The following is a 17957-nucleotide window of genomic DNA, read 5'->3' on the forward strand; positions in this document are numbered from 1 at the left end:
AGAATCTCAGGGATGAAATAATCAACCACACAACATCATATTTGTTGCAGGACAGTCAAATGGACTCTTTGGTTTTGTTTTGCTCCCAGGGGGGCAAGATTCCTATCCGATGGACGTCCCCAGAAGCGATTGCCTATCGGAAGTTCACGTCAGCCAGTGATGCCTGGAGCTATGGGATTGTCCTCTGGGAGGTGATGTCCTATGGGGAGAGGCCCTACTGGGAGATGTCCAACCAGGATGTGAGTAAATTGTTGTCTGAATTAGGTTCTCAGATAGGGGATCAAGCTGTGAAGGGAGGCCAGGACCAGGTGGCTCTGAGTTTTTGATGAATAAGGTGTGGAGATGAACATGGCTGGATCACCCTGGTCAAGTAAAAGTTCATTAGAACTTAAAAAACCCACCATCTTTATGGTCCTCTGAAGGAGCAGAATAAAGAATTTTACCCCATTGGTGGTTTGCTGTAAGATGATGCAAATAATTCCACTGCAGTGAGGTCACTGCCTTTTACATTCCTTAGCTCATTGTTAGAAAACTCTCCTAAAATTCTGTTGATCCCCTTTGGTTCCACTTGTATAATACTCTGTAGAAGTTTTCTGTAAATGTCAAATGCACAGAATAAATTGCTCTTGGCACTTGTGAAAAAGAGAAGCAAAGCATTTCTGCTAAGAATTTAAGGAAACCAAAATGCTTCTGGAAGTAATCAATGGATAAAATAGAGAAAGAGAATGATCTGATTAGACTTCCAATACAGGTTTCTTTGTAACATTAGTAAACTGTCCAAGCCTGCAATCCAAATGATTAATGGAGCTCTCCCAGTATTTTTTAAAGAAGCATAACATTTCCCCAAACAAGATTTTTATTATATCTATTTTGGGTTCTCTTCCTCTTGTTTCATTAATTTTAGATGTATTCCACAGGGGTTTCCTATGGACCAAATTTTGTGGAGTGCAGTCACTCACACAAATAGATTTTCCAAGGAGATGATATATATTGTTACTTGTTCTAAATTAAAATAAATAAGTCAATACCTTAGTTGTAGTCAAACATTTTTCTGTACTACTTTATGTTAAATAAGGAAAGAGAGAAGAAAACTTCCTTTTAAATGGGTGCCTCTGCAACCCCAACTCACTGCAGAAAACCATGCATTTCTTTTAATTGGTAATGAATGTTTTTGTGGAGATTATTGTATCCTGCAGACTGATATATTAGTAGAATGCCTTTAATAATATCCCATTAAAATCAGAAACAAAAGGATTAACCTATTTACGTGCCTCTCCTTCATGGCTGCTTAAACCATTAACTGTTCTCTTGTCCTTGTTCTAATTCAGAATAGTTTGTTCTGCTTTTCTATTAATTGACCCAGATGAAAAGGAAAGATTAGCAGAATATGGCTTTATCATTTTCTGCGTTGGATACATTGGGTTTTTCTTTTCATGGGCCAATAGATACTGTAGGCCTGATCAAGAGGTGTTAGATTCTAGTGAAAAGGCTGGATTAAAAAGCTTCTGGACAGCATGAATTCTGAAGTTTCGTGTTGTGTCAGTCTGGAGAAATTGTAGAAAATAAAGACAAATTTTATCAGTCTAGATAAATTATGAGGAATTGGACTTGCAGTGCCTAGTAGAAAGTGTGCAGTTATCCATGAGGTAAGTTTTAAAAACATTTGGTGGCCCTGTGACATCATCCAGAAGACCTTTTGTTCCTTAGTTCAGGATGACCTGTGAGGGGGCAGGTTGATTTTTCGGCAGGGTAGGTTGCTTTTTCTTTTGGTGTTTTGCGTTCAGCGCCCACTGCAGGATGTGGAAAGGTTGTTTTTTTGGAGTTCAGTGTCCACTAGAGGATGTGGAAAGCATGTGTTGCTAAGGGTAATCAGAGGAGAGATATTCAAGACCTATTGAAGTTTGGCATACGTTAGCAACCCTTGCTAACTGTGGCTTTTGTTTACGGATTTAGTTGAACTGAGTGTGAGCTTTTGAGATCCTTTCCACACACTCACCTTCTTCAAAGTCACACACTGTATCTTAACTCCCCTCTCTGCATGCCTAATCTACTGCCTGGTTTACTTTGCAGATAAACGAGAGACAATTAGTGAATAAACACGTTTGTTTAAACAGGGAATGTCCACGTTAACAGCTGATAAAAACCGAGTTGCTGTAAAGTGCCTTTAAGTTCCCTCAAACTTTTCTCCTTGTGCAGGTGATTAAGGCTGTGGATGAAGGGTACCGCTTGCCGCCTCCCATGGACTGCCCAGCTGCCTTGTATCAGCTGATGCTGGACTGCTGGCAGAAAGACAGGAACAACAGACCCAAGTTTGAGCAGATTGTCAGCATCCTGGATAAGCTGATCCGTAATCCCAGCAGTCTGAAAATCATCACCAACGCGGCGGCAAGGTGACATGGCAGATCTTTTATTGCTCGTGAACCTCTTTGATTCCTGCGTCTCCTGTAGTTAGGATTTGTTTGCTCTCTTTACTGCCCCTTCACCTTTCAACTATAGCTGTTTGTAGAGAGAAGGATTTATTATTATTATTATTATTATTGCCATGTTGTATTTGTTAGTTAGTTGCAATTATTTATCCAATTTGTGAAAGGGTTTTTATGCTAAGGGTATGAAACTTGCTGTAAGACTGAGCAGAGTTTTGTGAGAAAAACACAGCTGGCAGATTTGGCCATCATGTGATTTTCCTTTTCCTTCTGCCCTTTGGTGGTGTTTTAAGTGCTTAGTATTTCATAGGTTACAGCCAGCCATGTTCCTAAGTGTCTTTCTGAATTCAATCCAAATACACTTATGCTCTTCTCTGACAAGTCATGTTAACTTTAATCATTTGAATATTTTTTTTTCCTTTTCGTAATGCTCACAGACCTAAAAATGCACTTACACTCCCTCTTAGATCAATGTGTTAACTAGGAATTAATTTTCAACCTGTGCAATGTTCCTAATTGCATTTAAAACATTCGGTTTTAATCCTGGGTTTTCAGCACACTCTGGAACATCATCACTACGATGAGATAAGAATTATCTCACTGAGAGAGAGCAGCTGAAGAGTGTGTTGACACCTAAGGGCATAATGAAGATGTGGTGAAAGAAGAGCTTTAGTTAAGTAGGGTTAAAGAGAATTGGTTTGCACAATGCACAAAATGTCATACTCTTACTGAAGGAATGTAAAAGATGTAAAATTATTTCTAGCATGAATGGTAGTGCCAAATCCTCTGTCAGCAAAGCAGGCAGAGTCAGGGAGAAAAGCACTCTGCTCCTCTCCTGTTCAGACCCAACCCTGGAGGGTGTTCGGCGTTTCACTGGGCAGGAGACCAAAGCCTGACACGAGGCAAGTTTCAAAAGGGAACACAGAAAACCTTCCTGTCAGACCTCTCCTTGTGATGCAGCACACTTCCCAGCATGGCAATTGAATGGGAAGGCTGAAGGAAATGGAGCAAAGGCAGTGGAAAGAACTGCATTGATCCTGCAGCCTGCTGTGTGACTGCCATGGACCTTGCTCCTTCTTCCTGGCCCCAGCTTTGTGCTGCATCCTCAGCTAGAGACTGGCCACTCTAATTACCTCCTGCTGCCATGCCAGAAGAGGGGAAAAAAAGGAAGAGATGGGAGGAGAAAGGGTCATACTAATGGATTCTGCTTTTAAATTTAAGTATTGAGAGAAGATGGCTCACACAAGATTACGTTTCAATAATTTTGCTTGGTGAGTCTTTAACACATAGGAAACCAACATGCTTACAGAAGCAATTATTTGTAGGAGGTGACAGAAAAAACCAACCAAACAAACAAAAAAAATGACAACACATTTTTGGGAAAAACACCAAACTGTTTAAACACCATTTTCTCAATCAAGTACATTTCTTCCAAACACCTTGCACAACTATATGGCAAACTATTGGTGCAAAGAATTATTTTCTCAGGATGTGCTGCAGCCATCTGATGACTAGGGGAGTTGAAAATCATAATTATCTTGTTTGGGTTTGGAGACTTGATTGCAGAAACCAGGGCTGCATGTTTTTCATTTCAAACAGAAGCAAAATGCTCCCTGCTTGTGGTCCTTCCAGTTACAGATTTGAAGCACAGTGGAAATAAAAACAATGTGGAACCATAATTTCCAGTTACCTGTTCACAGCCAGTAGAAGCTGATACCCTCTAATGGAGATGAAATCCAGTCTGAGCACCTTTTCCACCTGCTGGGTTCTGTGCAGGAGCTCCACAGGGGGATATTGTTTCCCTTCTCTCTCTCATGCTCTCTTTGCTCCTCTTCTGCCTGCCCTGCATGTTTCTAGGCAGTGCATTGTCTCCCTTTCTGCAGCCCCTCACTCACTCCCTGGTGTCAGGCAGGTCACTGTGGAATCCCAGTCCCTCTACGAAGGAGCTTCTTGCAAGTTCAGGGAATGTGTGATCTGTGATCTCTCCATCTCCCACTCTGTCAGTGTCTCCAGGCCAGCCCAGGCCATCCTTCAACACAGCCGCATAAAAACACAAGTGAGGGGTGCTGGGCAGTTCTGTGCCATGTAACCATCATCAGACCAGACAAATCTCAAACCTTAGACTGATCTCAAACCTTAGACATGGCTGAAAATCGTCAGCCAGCTCCACAGCCCCGTGGTGTCCTGCAGAGAGGCACTGGTGGCAGGTAACAGCCCCTGGTGCTGGTGGCCAGGGTCTGAGCCTGGAGGTTCACTGCCACTTTTTGACAGACTGACAGAGAAAAATGAGTTAGAAAAACAAGAAGTGAGACTGAAAATGGGGTGGGGCCTTGCCCCAGCCTTGTGTGCATGAATATGTAACTGATACTGAGGGGCTGTGAGTCAGGGCAGCTCCTGGAGAAGGGGACACAGTGGGATCCCTGCCGGTGCTCCTCTGCTGTCAGCAGCCAGAAGGGGACAGACATCACTGCAGGGGGAAAGCACTCAGGGACTCAGCCCTGAGGGCTCGGGGATTCCTTTGGGAATTTCCTCAAGTGCCTGCTCTCAGTTGTTATTTGAGACTGCAGCACTCGCACACCGCCTCTCCTCCTGCCCATAATAAGCAATTAATCTAGGTTATAGAGGTCCCAGCTCTCTTTTAGCTGTGTCTGTGGTGCTACTGGAGGAATGCTAAAGCTTGATGCCCACCATATGCTTGTAGGTGATCAGAATATACTCAAGTCAGGGGAAAATGTTTAACCTGATGACGTCTGCTGCAGATGCAAAACCTGTCTCCTCTTACAGATTTAGGCCTGATGTTTGTTTAAAATAGTCACAGCAGTGTTGTATCCTATTTAAAAAGCATATTTCTGGAGGTGCATGGGATATCCCTGTCCTCTGGGTGCTGTTAACTGACCTCCACCGAAGGATGTGCTTGGCTGAACATCTGAGTCCAAGCCGCAGCCCAGGCATGTTTTACACTAATACCTCACAGAAGAGGAGTCAAAGCCTTCAATTCTCTCTTTCTTTTAAAGCTTTCTCTCCCTTCAGGCCACTCCATGGTATCTAATAATTTCCTGATGCCCAAGGGGATGTTTTTATCCTTATTGATCATGGCTTTGCAGATCTTTCTACGTGCCTTTGAACCTTACACGGACAAAAGGTTTTTGTAGCCTCAGCACAGCAAACGTTTCATAATACCTTTCCTGGTGTTGTGTTTCATCTCAGATTCACGTGAAAAATCCATTTCTAGTCCTTGTAAAGTACAGAGTAGGGCTGATTTCTTTCTTACCTGTCAAAATTCACTTTTTAATCAGGTGGCCACCTTGAGCTCTTGCTAATAAGACCTGCACTGGTTCTGGACACATGGGGTTTTTGTGTCCCCTAGGCTGCCTGGAGTTAGGCAGCTCTGTAAGGGGCTGTAGGAACAGAACTCAGTACAAGCCATGCGGTTTTCTAAAGCACAGTCTCATGATATTTTTATTTGATTTATGTCTTGCTGTTCTTTCCTGTTTTCTGAACATGATGTTCATTTTTCTAACAGAGTCTTTAGATTGTTTGGATATCTTTAGGGTGGAAGTGAGTTCATCGTTCTTCCAGTTTTGATCAATTTCATTATTTTTCCTCTTGAGGTTATTTTTTTTTCAGTCCACTGTGTATTACTTCACATTTGTGAACATTTCATACAGATACAAAGCAGATGGAAACTTTTCTCAGCTTGGGCTGGGGAGTCAGAATCACTTCACCCACCTGCAAGCAAGTTGGTGAGGCTGAAATGGCTCTTAAGCTGTTCTTTCATTTGTGTGGGGAAAAAAATGTAACTTGAGTCATGCAACTGGAAGTACTTTGTGTACCATACAAATTTAAAAATGGACTCATGAAATTTTTTTTATCCATTTCACTATTTTCACTGATTTATACTTATGATTTTTTTATTCTTACTTAAATTTCTGATTCTGAATTTATATATATATATATTTAAGTATATATATATATTTACAATGTATATTACCATTTTATGGATATGAATCTTACTCTTACATGGCCATTTGAAAAAGCATATTTATAACATAGTGTGTCATTTAATATATTTAAAGCATTTATGTGTCCCAAAGCTGTCATACTATAGTGTGATCTTGAGGTATAAGGGTTGTGACACAAGATTCAGGCAGCTCAAACATTGTGGCAGCTTTCCCAAATTTGCTGTGTGTGCTCACATCCATGATGTAGGGATAACTTAGTCTTCATGACCCTATGAAACAGGGATAGCTGAGTTAATACACAGCCCCCACTTGAAAGAAAATTGAAATTTGTTTCTAATTCCATCATATGACTTCTAGAAATTCTGAATTTCTGCCAGGCCTCTGATTGATTACAAAACTGACCTGGAATCTGCACCAAAAAAATTCCAGCCTGCTTCTGTGTTTGCTTTTGGTAGTGTGAAAGGCAATGTCAGGTATTGCTGTTGTTGTACTGCAAGCACATATTTAGGAGAAGAGGAATTAATTGTATTGCAAGGAAGAGGAGAAGAACACCTGAGAGTTCAGGATATTTCAGATAAATCATAGCTGAAATTCTTTTCATATAGCCCTGAAAATTTAGGGGGTGAGGGTGAGTTATTCTTCCTGATGAAAAAACATGTATGAATAATTAATTCCTCATACATTTCTTTTACGTGATAGCAATTTGATTGCAATCCTACCTTGATTTGCTTAAATTTGATGTGTTGTTTGAATTACCCTGGCTTGGGTAATTTCCTTGAGCAGTCTTTGGAAGAGCTGTTATTTGTGAGTAATTGTTTGCAAGGGTTCACTGCTAAACATGTTTAGCTTTGTTGTCTCTCATTGTGCTGCTCTCACTGGTGACATCCAGGGGCAGTGGTTGCAATTTAAAATTTGACGTTTGCTCCTCACAAAGTTCATTTCCATTTAAAATCTGACAATTCAGTGGAAACACTCTACATTTTAGATTGGTAGGGGTTTTATGAAAATCAAGCTCAAAAGGAGCAGTGAGCAGGGCAAATAAAAAATTCAGACTTTCTCCTTTTTTGCAGCATAATTCAAGCCCTGTTCTTACAAAAATATTTGCAATGAAATTACTGTTTACATTGGCTGAACACTTTGTTGAGAAGTCCCTTTTTTTATTTTGCCATTCAGGTCAGAAGGCTTCAGACACTTGACATATATTGCTGACCTTCTGTAATATTGTTTGTTTGCTTGTCCCTGTTAGGAACTTCCAGGATGGAAGAGAGGAGGAGATTTCAGTTTTCATTGGATGTTGTCAGGGTCTTCACCACAGGGTTTGAGTTTGGCCAAATGCTGTGTAGAGCAAGATTCTGTGTGGGTTTTAAGCTTCAAAGTTTAAAATCCAGCAACAACATAATCTGTGTCTTAAACCCAGACTGTTGTCTCTCAAAGAATTCAAGTAATGTAAACTTAAAACTCCAGCTCTCTCTCTAAAGGCTGCTAAACATGAAATATTGAATTTATGGAAGAGGTGGAGGAAAAGAAACTTAACTACAAATCACAAAATAGAATACAGAAATACACTGCTCCTCAGTGTGTAAACATACTTTGGATTGTGCAGGGGTTAGACTGAGGAGGCTTTTTGGGAATTCCTTCAGCCCTGTTTCCACCTGATTTTCCCAGCAGTCATTATTGTTGAGCCAGGGGCAGGCAGGACTGGGCCATTGTCTTTCCAAAGTGAGTGGTTGGAAGTGAGCTGGGGCTGGCTGTTAGCAGGGACAGTAAAACATCTCCTTGCACTTCCACACGTCTAATTCACCTCCACTCGGGGAAACTGGGTCAGGAATTTACAGCAGGACAGGGTTGGCCCGGCCAAATTAAATAGGAAATTAATTATTTAATTATTCGGTTAAAATAAATTAAATATTAATGTATTAATATTAATTAAATAGAAATGCAGCGGGTGGCCTGATGGGGAGGGGAGATTTTGCTGTTTATTGAGATTTCCAAGGGGTTTTTGTTCTGCTGCTCTCAGCTCCTGGAGTCCTTGTCAGTGGTGGTGGCAATTCCACACTGGGAATGCTGGAAAGAGGTGACAAAAGTAGAAATTCACAGTGATGCCCAAGCTTTTTATATATTTCTCATACATTTGTAGCTTGGTAGATTGTTAATGCATGGCTGTAGCTCCAGGACTTTTCCCGCCCTTTCCCCCTAGATTTTGAAGCAATAAGCTGACCTTCTAAACACATCCCTGAACTATTGTTTAGATTAATAAATGATCTTTATTCCAAGTAGGGGACCTCCAATAAGAAGAGAACCCTTTGAACCAACTCCAAGGGCCTGACCCAGGGGTGGGTTTTTGGATGCACCTGTTAAACATCCTAATTAATTAACCCTATACAATCACAGAAATTTGGTTCTAGGTGTGCCCATCACCACTGGGACACCTGGAAGCTTCCAAAGGTCTGCTTTTTACTTTACTATTCAAACACTGATGCAAGGAGTTTTTCTCTTTGGATTACAGGCAACAGCAGTGCAGCCAAAAGTGCGATCTAAAGGGAAGCTCTCCACAGCAAATGGTAGATTTTAAGCATTTCAAGAGCTTTATGAAGCATTTTTCTCTGCCTGTTCTGAGGAGCTTACACACTGTCCTAACAATGATGAGTGGTTGGCAGTGAGGGTCTGTGAGCCAGCTTCACATCCCAGGAAATGGCCATGTGCCTCTATTTCTTTAAAAGCACAGCTTAAGCTTTTTCCCTGTTAAGAGGGGAAAAAAAAAATCAGCAATGTGCTGGGGGGGTTTTTGCCTTTAAGGGTTTGGGGGGTTGGGAAAAAGTAAATGAAGGAGCATTGATACACCCAGGCATGTGGTTTATTATCCCACCAAGATGCTGAAAAATAGAAGCACATTGAAAATAATGTTCTAAGGGGCAGCTGAAGGATTCACCTTTGGGGCAATTGAAATTTTATTTGCGTATTATCCTAGTGGAAGCTGTGGTAAGTTGGGTTGTTTTTTGGGTTTCTTTTGGTTGTTTTTGGTTTTTTGGGTTTTTTTTTGCCAACAATGGAGCTAGAAAACAAGAAATATTGACTTTTAGAGAGGGGGACCATTTTTGCAGCCTCAACTGCATTGTTTTTCCCTTTGGTTATTTGTGCTGCCCCTCTTCATTTCTGCATCTCTCCTTGCACTCCAAGGAGCAGCCCATGAGATGCTTATTTAGAGAGTATGAAAACAACACATTAAGCCCCTTGGGACAAGCAAATCTGCCCCCTTTAAGAGGTGAATCGAACTTTAGGGACTAAGTTACCAGTTCTGCTAAGAGCATGTTAAAAATGGGCATGAAGAGATGGAACTCCAAAGATTTTTATCTTTAAGGTCCAGGGATAATCAAGTAAAAAGATCAGCTCTACTTCTCCTTGGCATGTAATTTATTTACTAGTTTCCTGTTGATACACATGTATGCACATGACTCTGATTGCTGGAGAAGATAAAACTGAAATTTGCTTTCTGTGCCACCTTGTTGGTTTTGGGGTTATTTTTCTCTTGAAATAAAATTCTTGTTAGAGCTGAATTCTGTGCTTCAGCTCACCATAATCATAAAGCCCATAGGATTTGTGTTCCAACCAGGCTCATAGGGAGCAATTTCACTTTACAAAATCAGCTTTTAATTACCTAAAATTTGCCACAGGAAATTACTTTATGTTTTTGTGGGGCTTTTTAAAATGCTTTCCTCTTTAAAAGAAATGGACTGTGGAAAGGAAAGTCTAGATTTAAAAAACTGAAGGCTGGTTGTGGTGTTTGGAGGAACGGATGGAAAGAGAGAGGCTTCTACAGTACAAAGTCTGGGATTGTGTGTGCACAGCTCCTCTGTGTATTTGCACAACAAGTGGCAGGACATTTTCATTTTCTTTGTCTCAATTCCTGGATTTTACAAGTCAGTTTGTCTTTTTTTCTCCCCAGACAGCAGCCAACCAGTGATGAGATTTTCATGCTGCATTGAGAAGGGCTGTAATGATGTTTTCTGTGTGTCTTTTCGTTAGTGCAGCAAAATTTTCCCTGTGTTTTGACAAAAAGCTGTGCTAATGACAATACACCATAGTTCTCCTCTCTGCAGATGGCTCAAAGGTTAATTCCAACTGTTAAAGTAATGGACACATCCAGAGAAAGCTTCCAGCCACAGGATGTTTTGTAACTGGTATCTCACTGTTCAATTTGTCTCTCCAAACTGAGTCTTGCTGTTTTTTGGGGTTTTTTTTCAGGGCACCACATGTCAGTAAATACAACTTTGTAGGTGTAATAAGCACAACAACAGTCAGGGTGAACAGGAGAGAAGGTCTTGCTATGACTGTCAGAAGATGATATGGGAGGGTGTATCATAGTTAGTCAAAGCAACAAAGTAAAAAGAGTTTAAAAAAAGAAAAAAAAAAAAAAAAAGAAGAAGAAGAAGAAGAAAAGATGGAGAGAAATGTTCTCTTTCACTTCCCCTGAGCAAACATGTAATTTCCATGATTTCTTTTTAATGACTCTCTACTGAAAGTGGTAGGTACTGATTTATGAAAAGCTGTAAAAGATCAGGTGGAGCCCTGCAGGACGTCGTTTACAGCTGCACGGACTGCAGCCCGTCTAATTTGTCTGCTAAAGTGTGAGCTCATGGCGCACATCACCCACACCATAAATTTCGTGCTCAGCCCTTCTGTCTAGGGGCTGGGTCAGGGGGAAACAAACCTGCCAGGGTGTGCAGATGCTCGGCAAGCCCAGCTTTCCCCTGGTGCACACGAGGAGACATCGCAGGCTCTTCGCAGCGAGGCGAATTCCTGCCCGTTGATAAACAGTCCAGATGTCCTCTCTGAGGAGGAAAGTAACTAATTTTTGTTTGGAATCCTGCGAGAAGAAAAATGATACTTTACAGTGCTGGTTACTCTGAGGTCACTCACATTGAAATTAGGTCATATTTTTTGTCATGATGATACTTTGATCCAAGTAATAAACATAAAGGCTCTTTTGGGCCATTCTAATTCCTAATCCTAGAGAGCTGTTCTATTTCAACTTGTTTATACTTTTTTTTAATTAGTGATTCTTGAGTCAGACCTTGTTTTATTAGGCTTAAGTTAAAAAGGCATGCTAGGCTGGGAAAAAGAAAAAAAATTGGTGCTTTATCACTAAGAACAGTTCATAAATACTCTTAATTAATATCTTCGGATTCCAGACACTATATCCAGAAAACTATAAATAAAAACCATTGGCTCTTCACAGGGCAAACAGTAGTCAGTGAAATTCAGGGCTTACAGCTACTGATTAGAACTATCTTGGGCCTGATTGTCAAACTGAGCCTTTAAAGCTGGGTGTCATGTAGGTATCTACGATTTGGTTTGACCATGTTCTGAAGACAGAGCAGGTTTCTGGTGTCCTCTGTTGCTTTTCTTTACGTGGGTGGCTGTTCCAAGAGTTGGTGTCAGTGATCACAGTCCTGGCTGGGCTCTGGAGGGAAGGTAGCCAGGCAAAAGCTGTCAGGGACATCACAGCTCTGGGACCTGGTGAAAACTGATTGTGTGTGTTTGGAGTTAAGATTTCCAAGCATCCAAGTAGCTCTTTAATTATGCCCTGCATTCCCAGAAGGGAAAAGACACTCTATTAACTTTCTGGGCCTGAAAGAAATCAGCTGATTGAAAACAATTGGGAAAATGTCAGAAGTTAAAGGAGCTGTTTAAGATGTGGTCAATACCAAAAATCACTGTTCTTCAAAAGTCAAAGGTAAAAGTCTTGGTGTAACTAATGTTACTTATGTAACTGATGTGGTATCTCCTGATTCCAGGGCAGGTCAGGTGTACTGCAAGGATGTGCTGTTGTAGTGCTGCTGATTTTGATGAAATTTGAGACATAATGCAGTTGAAAAGGATTTGGATTTTCTAGGCTTCTTAAGAGGCTAAAATCACTATGTTTAAATATGTGGTTCTCTTAGTGCCTTTAAAATCTCCTCCTATTTATGTTTGTTCCAGTGATGAACAGAGATGACTTGGGTTTGGAGTGAAGAGAGTGTTTTACAACCCAGATCAGTTCTCCAGTTCCAGTAGCTGTCACCTGCCTTTTACACTGTGTAATCACTGCCTTTAAATTATGCTGTCAGTCCAGCCACCTCTCATTTTCACTGCTTTCAGTGACAAAAGTCACTTCAAATGTGTTCAGCAGCAGTAGTCAGACTCCTGTGCAGGTTACTAGAGGGAAAAAGAATTATGGGGCAGAAAATAGACTGTGAAGTTGCAGAGATAACTGCTTTGAACATTCTTTAGTTCAGTCTCAGGCTCAGCACAGCTGAGCACATGCTTAGCTTTAAGCCTGCAATAAAAAAATAAAAATAAGGTACTTTGCTTATTGCTGAAGCTTCTGACTTAGCAGCAACTTTTAGGATTTGTCAGTGGGCCACAATATTCTGAACATTTGATATGACCAAATTCTACCAAGACACTGAGCTTGGAGCCTGGAGTGTGCATCATCTGTGTGATGTTTGGGACTGCATGAATCACATAAATATCACCTAATTTAGTCTTTGCACATTAAATTGTGAGGTAACGATCCACTCTGTGAATGCTGCAGTGATTTAAACACGGGCATGGGAAGCTGGTGCTCTTCAGCAGGATGATTCCACAGCATTTTTCAGAGCTGCCAGCACCAGTCTCGTGGTGGCCTCGGCAGCTGAGAACTCCCACAGACAAACAACAAAGCCACATCCGGCCTGGATGCTTCTGCCCCTCCTATGTACAAAATAAATCTGTATTTCTCCCTGTTCCCTAAACTTCATTGCATTTCTCTTTTATTTCAGGCCCTCAAATCTCCTCCTGGACCAAAGCAACATTGACATTTCAGCCTTCCGCACCACGGGTGATTGGCTCAATGGTTTTCGGACAGGGCAGTGCAAGGACATCTTCACTGGGGTGGAGTACAGCTCCTGTGACACCATAGCCAAGATTTCCACAGAGTAAGTTGCAGTCTGCTCTGGGTTTTCATCACAGCTACAAGTTCAAACAAAAGCAGGAAGGTAGCACTTTTGTACGGCATTTCCAATTCTTAGCCAAAATTTTCTTACATTTAAAGAGGCAAATGGGAATCATTTGTTGTAGTTGAAGTAGCCATGAAGGAAATCTATGTCTGGTGACTGTGTGAAGGCCGTGGTCCCACAGCTTTTTCTCACTAAATACAAAGAAATTCCCAGTTTCTTCCAATACAGTAGCACCATGCATCATCTGGTACATTAGCCTCACTTCCTTTCACTGAAGTTTCTCTGTTGATTCCTTAAATTCTGTGTTTTATATGGGAGTTTCTCTACAGCTGGCACGTTGCCAATCTTTCCCTTTATTATCCAGCCCATATTCCACCAAACCACAGTTGAGGGTGCAAATTCTTTGTAGCTGTTTTCCTCCTCCATGCTAATAATTACTCAGGGGCTGAACTCCCTCCTGCTATGCTTGGAAGTGAGCAAATGGCAAGTTTATGGCATTCTAAATGCAATCCATCTTTGTTCTAGTGACAAGTAAGAGTAGGGTAATGTTCTTTCTGCACCTGAAAAGGCATCAAGTACAGTTAAAAATTTAATGCCAAAGGAAATCTTAACTCCCAGTTGGGCTGGCTGGATATACAAGTTATGGAGAAGTATGCAGCAGCTGTGCTACCAACAATTAAACACATCAATGCCATTAATTAGTGTATTATTGCCTCTATAAAAAAGGGTGCTAATGGCTTTTTGTAACAATTACCCTTTGGGGACAGTGCAGAAATCCTCTAGGAATGCCCAATTTCCTGTGAGCCCCTGGTTAATTAGCCCTTCACAGGTGTTAAACCACCTCTGTGTTGCACAAGGAACAATGAGACTGGAGATCTTGGACAAACAAGAGGAGACACTGGAAGTTTGGCCATGGACTCCTTCAGCTCAGTACTGATAGCAGAGTTCAGAGCACCATTCAGAGGAAAATGGAAAAGCCATCAGTTTAGTAGGGGGATAGAGGTTTTAGAGAGGCTCAGCTGATCCAGCAGTGACCCCCTTGCCCCAAAGCCCCAGTGCTTTCATCACCAGAGAACAGTTTCATTGCCTTTTCTTCCAGGTAAGCAAACACCACGAGGCTAAATGACCTTCACTCTATTTTTCTGCAGCCCCCTTGTGTTTTCAGAGAGTTGCTCAGCGTTTTTTGCATGAGGGCTTGTGTTTTAGCAATATCCCTGTACCTGGAGGCTCCTTCAGTGCAGCAATGAGAGAGGGGCAGATTCCCTGCTGTCTGCTGAGATCAGTGCTGTGAAGATCAGTGTCCTCACTCACAAACCTTCTCTTTTTTTTCCCAGTGACATGAAAAAAGTTGGAGTTACAGTGGTGGGCCCTCAGAAGAAGATTGTCAGCAGTATCAAAGCTCTAGAAACTCATACAAAGAACAGCCCTGTTCCTGTGTAAGGTACCAAAATGATGTTGCTCAGGAGAGGAGAAAAGAAAAGAAAAGAAAAGGAGAAAAGTTGCATCGCAGGTCAAAAGTGGTGGCTGATAAATGGCAGAATTTAAAGGAGTCCTTTGCAACAGCTTTGGAAACGCAATGGTTGAGATTTCAAACCCACAAGACACTCAAATACTGAGTATAAATGCCTTAAAAATAGGAGCAAACTTGTTTTCTATCTGTTAATCCTAAAGGGTGGGTGCTCTTGACTGACTGTTAATGCAAATAGTAAATATCAAAAGTAAAAAAAAAAAAAGTGAAAAATCCTTCCAAGTAAAAACCAGTGTTACTAAAACTAGAGCCATTTGAATATTAAGTGACTGAATAACAGAAAAAAAAAAACATGGACATAAAAGCTGTGTATTTGATCTATACAGCAAACAAGAAGAAAGAAAGACTTGCAGTATTTTTATACAGAAGAGTTCTGTAACAGGTATTTTATTTCTTTAAAAGCAAGGAAAATAGAGGACTATACCTCACAACCTGTCTGGCCATATATACTATAATGTCATTGTAACATGCTATTTCAACTTCAGGAAGGAACAGAAATAAAGTTTGTAGTGACTTTGAGTTAGTTGACAGAAGATTTTCACCATTATGTTAGCTTCCCTAACTGTGTTCATTTAAATAGTAACAAGTCAACAAGTCTTAATTTTTACAAGGCTTATTTATTTTAATTTTTTTTCATTATTGTTTATATTTATGCTTAAATACCTTAACCTGGCTGTATTATTGCCACGTGCCAAATGTTATCCAAACTTCATTGGTTCAGCCTGAGAAATTGTCTGAGGGTTAGCTACGAGCTGATTTTACACTCATAGCATCGTGCATGAAATCCAGAAGGAAAGAAAGGTGGTCTTTTTTCCAGCACTGACACTATGAAAAGCATCTGGACTTTTCTTTTGGAAATGAGATTTCTTCCATTTGCTGTGAGTGGTATTTTCAACCAGGCTAGGGTTTTGACAGTGGTGTGTGCATTGATCTTTAGATCAGTATCTGCCCCAAACAGCACATCCCATTTCCTTCCCCAAGGCTGCTTTCCTGGCACAATAAGGAGCCCTATTCTTGGGTGGTGTTCAGGTGAGAGATCTGCCAAGAAAATATCAAAGAGGGCCAGGGTTTTTGCATCCTGCTTTAACTGATGTGCTTTTTGAGTTCCCTGGAAAGTGACCTTTGTTCAAAAGGATGACTTAAGGTGTCAAGTGAGGTTTTGGTGTGGAAATTTACACATGCCTGAGCTAGAAACACCCCTGTAGGGGCACTGCCATGCTCTAGGGGACCTGAATTGTTGGCACAGCTTCTGTGGGTACCTGTTCCTTGAAAGAAAGCAGAAAGGAGCCCAAGTCCAGGAGAGCATTCACATCTACCACTGGAAAAAGGAGACTGGAAGGCAGATTTTGAGGGTCCTCCACCATTTTTATTGTCTTCCAAAGAGCTTCCCAACTCCTAAATTGTTGCTCTGGAGCACATCAGTCCCAGTTCTGAGCAGACACAACTCTTTGCTCTGAAAATGAGTGGCTTAAAACACAGTGTGAGCCACTTCTTGCGCTTCTCAACACTCTGATGTGATGCCAGGCACACAGACAGCAGGCCTTGGTCACCAGGGGAAACCATTCTGCTTCCCAACTTGGCATTCTGGAATCTAGACCTGATTCTGATGAATCCTTAGAAGTCCAAGAAAGTGTGAGAGGTAGATTAAAAAACGGCAGATTGTGTTTTCTCTGTGCCTGTAAAAGCAGGTAACCAGTTGTGCTTTCTTCTGTTGGCTTGAGTTTGGAAGGTACATAAGTGAGGAAAGAATCAGTTTCTAGGGTTTGTAGGGCTGAAATTGTTCTACATGAATGCAGGACTTACTAAATGTCCAGGCATAATGTTTATCACACACTGCTGAAGAAAAACAGAGTTAGAGGCTTTTTCATGAGTGCTGGTAGTGAGCATGCTGCAAAGGACTGGTTTTGAAACACTCACAGCATAATAATTAGCAATCCTTTCTGAAAGAGAAGTGAATGGGTTTTAAAGTTAAAATTAAAAAAAAAAAAGAAAAGAAAAAAAAAAGGAAGAAAGGTAAAATAAAGCACTTAAGCTGTAAAGAACACTTCCCCTTATCTGCCCCAATCTCCCATGAAATGCAGCATGCTGGATAGAAAAGCTGCGTTTTGTGTTGCTCAGTTCATTCAAAATCTTTCTTTTCTTTGGTTTGAGATTGCTCTAAATCAGACACTGTTAGTGAATTTAAGCCACCGAAATCCAGTGTCAAACACTTTGCGTGGGGACAGCTTTTTGTAACATTTCTCCTCAGCTTCATTCTGCTGCTGGAGTGTGGGGGTGAGGGGCTGGGATGGGGGCTGACCTCGGGGAAATATTGCTGGAGACACAGACCCAATCCTCAGAGCTTCAGACACTTGAAAACTTTGCACCAACCACCCTCCATTTCCTCCTGCCATGTGTCCTGCCGTGTTCCTTGCCCTCTGTTCAGGCATGCTCAGCATAAAAGATTCAATCTCACCGAGGGAAAAAAAAATAAAGCAGCTCGGTTTTGCTTTTCTTTGCTGTTAGGAGTTGAGAGTTTTTAAAACCCATTTGGTTTTCCCTCCCTGTCAGAAGTTGATTTGTACTGTAAGTGGCCTCTGTTGCAAGCATCCTGTACTCCCTGTCCCCCTGTACATATGTAAACATAGCAGTGTACAATTCTTCAGTGTGGAGTAGAGAAATAGAGGTCGTGTGGCCATCTGCCTGTACAGGTTATGGACATCAAGCAAAATGCAAACTGCTTCATAAAAAGACATGCCATATTATTGGGTTTGTACCTTTCAATATAGTTTCCATTTTATTTATTTCTGTTAACATAATCTAGTTTTTGTGCTGTAACTTAGCATCCAATAAGCAATGTATAGATGTGATTTGATTGGCAATATGTATTTACTTTAACTTGTATTTCAAAAGCATTACTTACTCATTTAGATTATATATTGTGCAATTGTAGATGGCCTCTTACTAATGTAAAATGATTTGTAGTGGAAACATTTATATTTTTATAATAAACATAATGAAAGTATTTTTTACATACTGAAATACTGAGGTGATTGCTTGGAGGACAAAGTAAATTTATTTGATTAGT

General features: G+C 41.0%; 1 protein-coding gene across 2 annotated transcripts in view; it reads left to right on the forward strand.

Annotated features, from left to right (window-relative positions):
- Positions 1–17398, forward strand: part of EPHA3 (EPH receptor A3) — a 176332-nt gene extending 158934 nt beyond the window's left edge. For both annotated transcript variants that reach the window (XM_083854330.1, XM_083854329.1), the window contains exons 14-17: positions 90–239; positions 2197–2390; positions 13186–13341; positions 14697–17398. In XM_083854330.1, the coding sequence (XP_083710456.1) occupies positions 90–239; positions 2197–2390; positions 13186–13341; positions 14697–14802 (606 nt within the window). In that variant the 3' untranslated portion in view covers positions 14803–17398. The remainder of the gene's footprint in view (positions 1–89; positions 240–2196; positions 2391–13185; positions 13342–14696) is intronic.
- The last annotated feature ends 559 nt before the right edge of the window (positions 17399–17957 follow it).

The sequence above is a fragment of the Zosterops lateralis genome, assembly GCF_965231275.1.
Source record: "Zosterops lateralis genome assembly, chromosome: 2".
NCBI lineage: Eukaryota > Metazoa > Chordata > Aves > Passeriformes > Zosteropidae > Zosterops > Zosterops lateralis.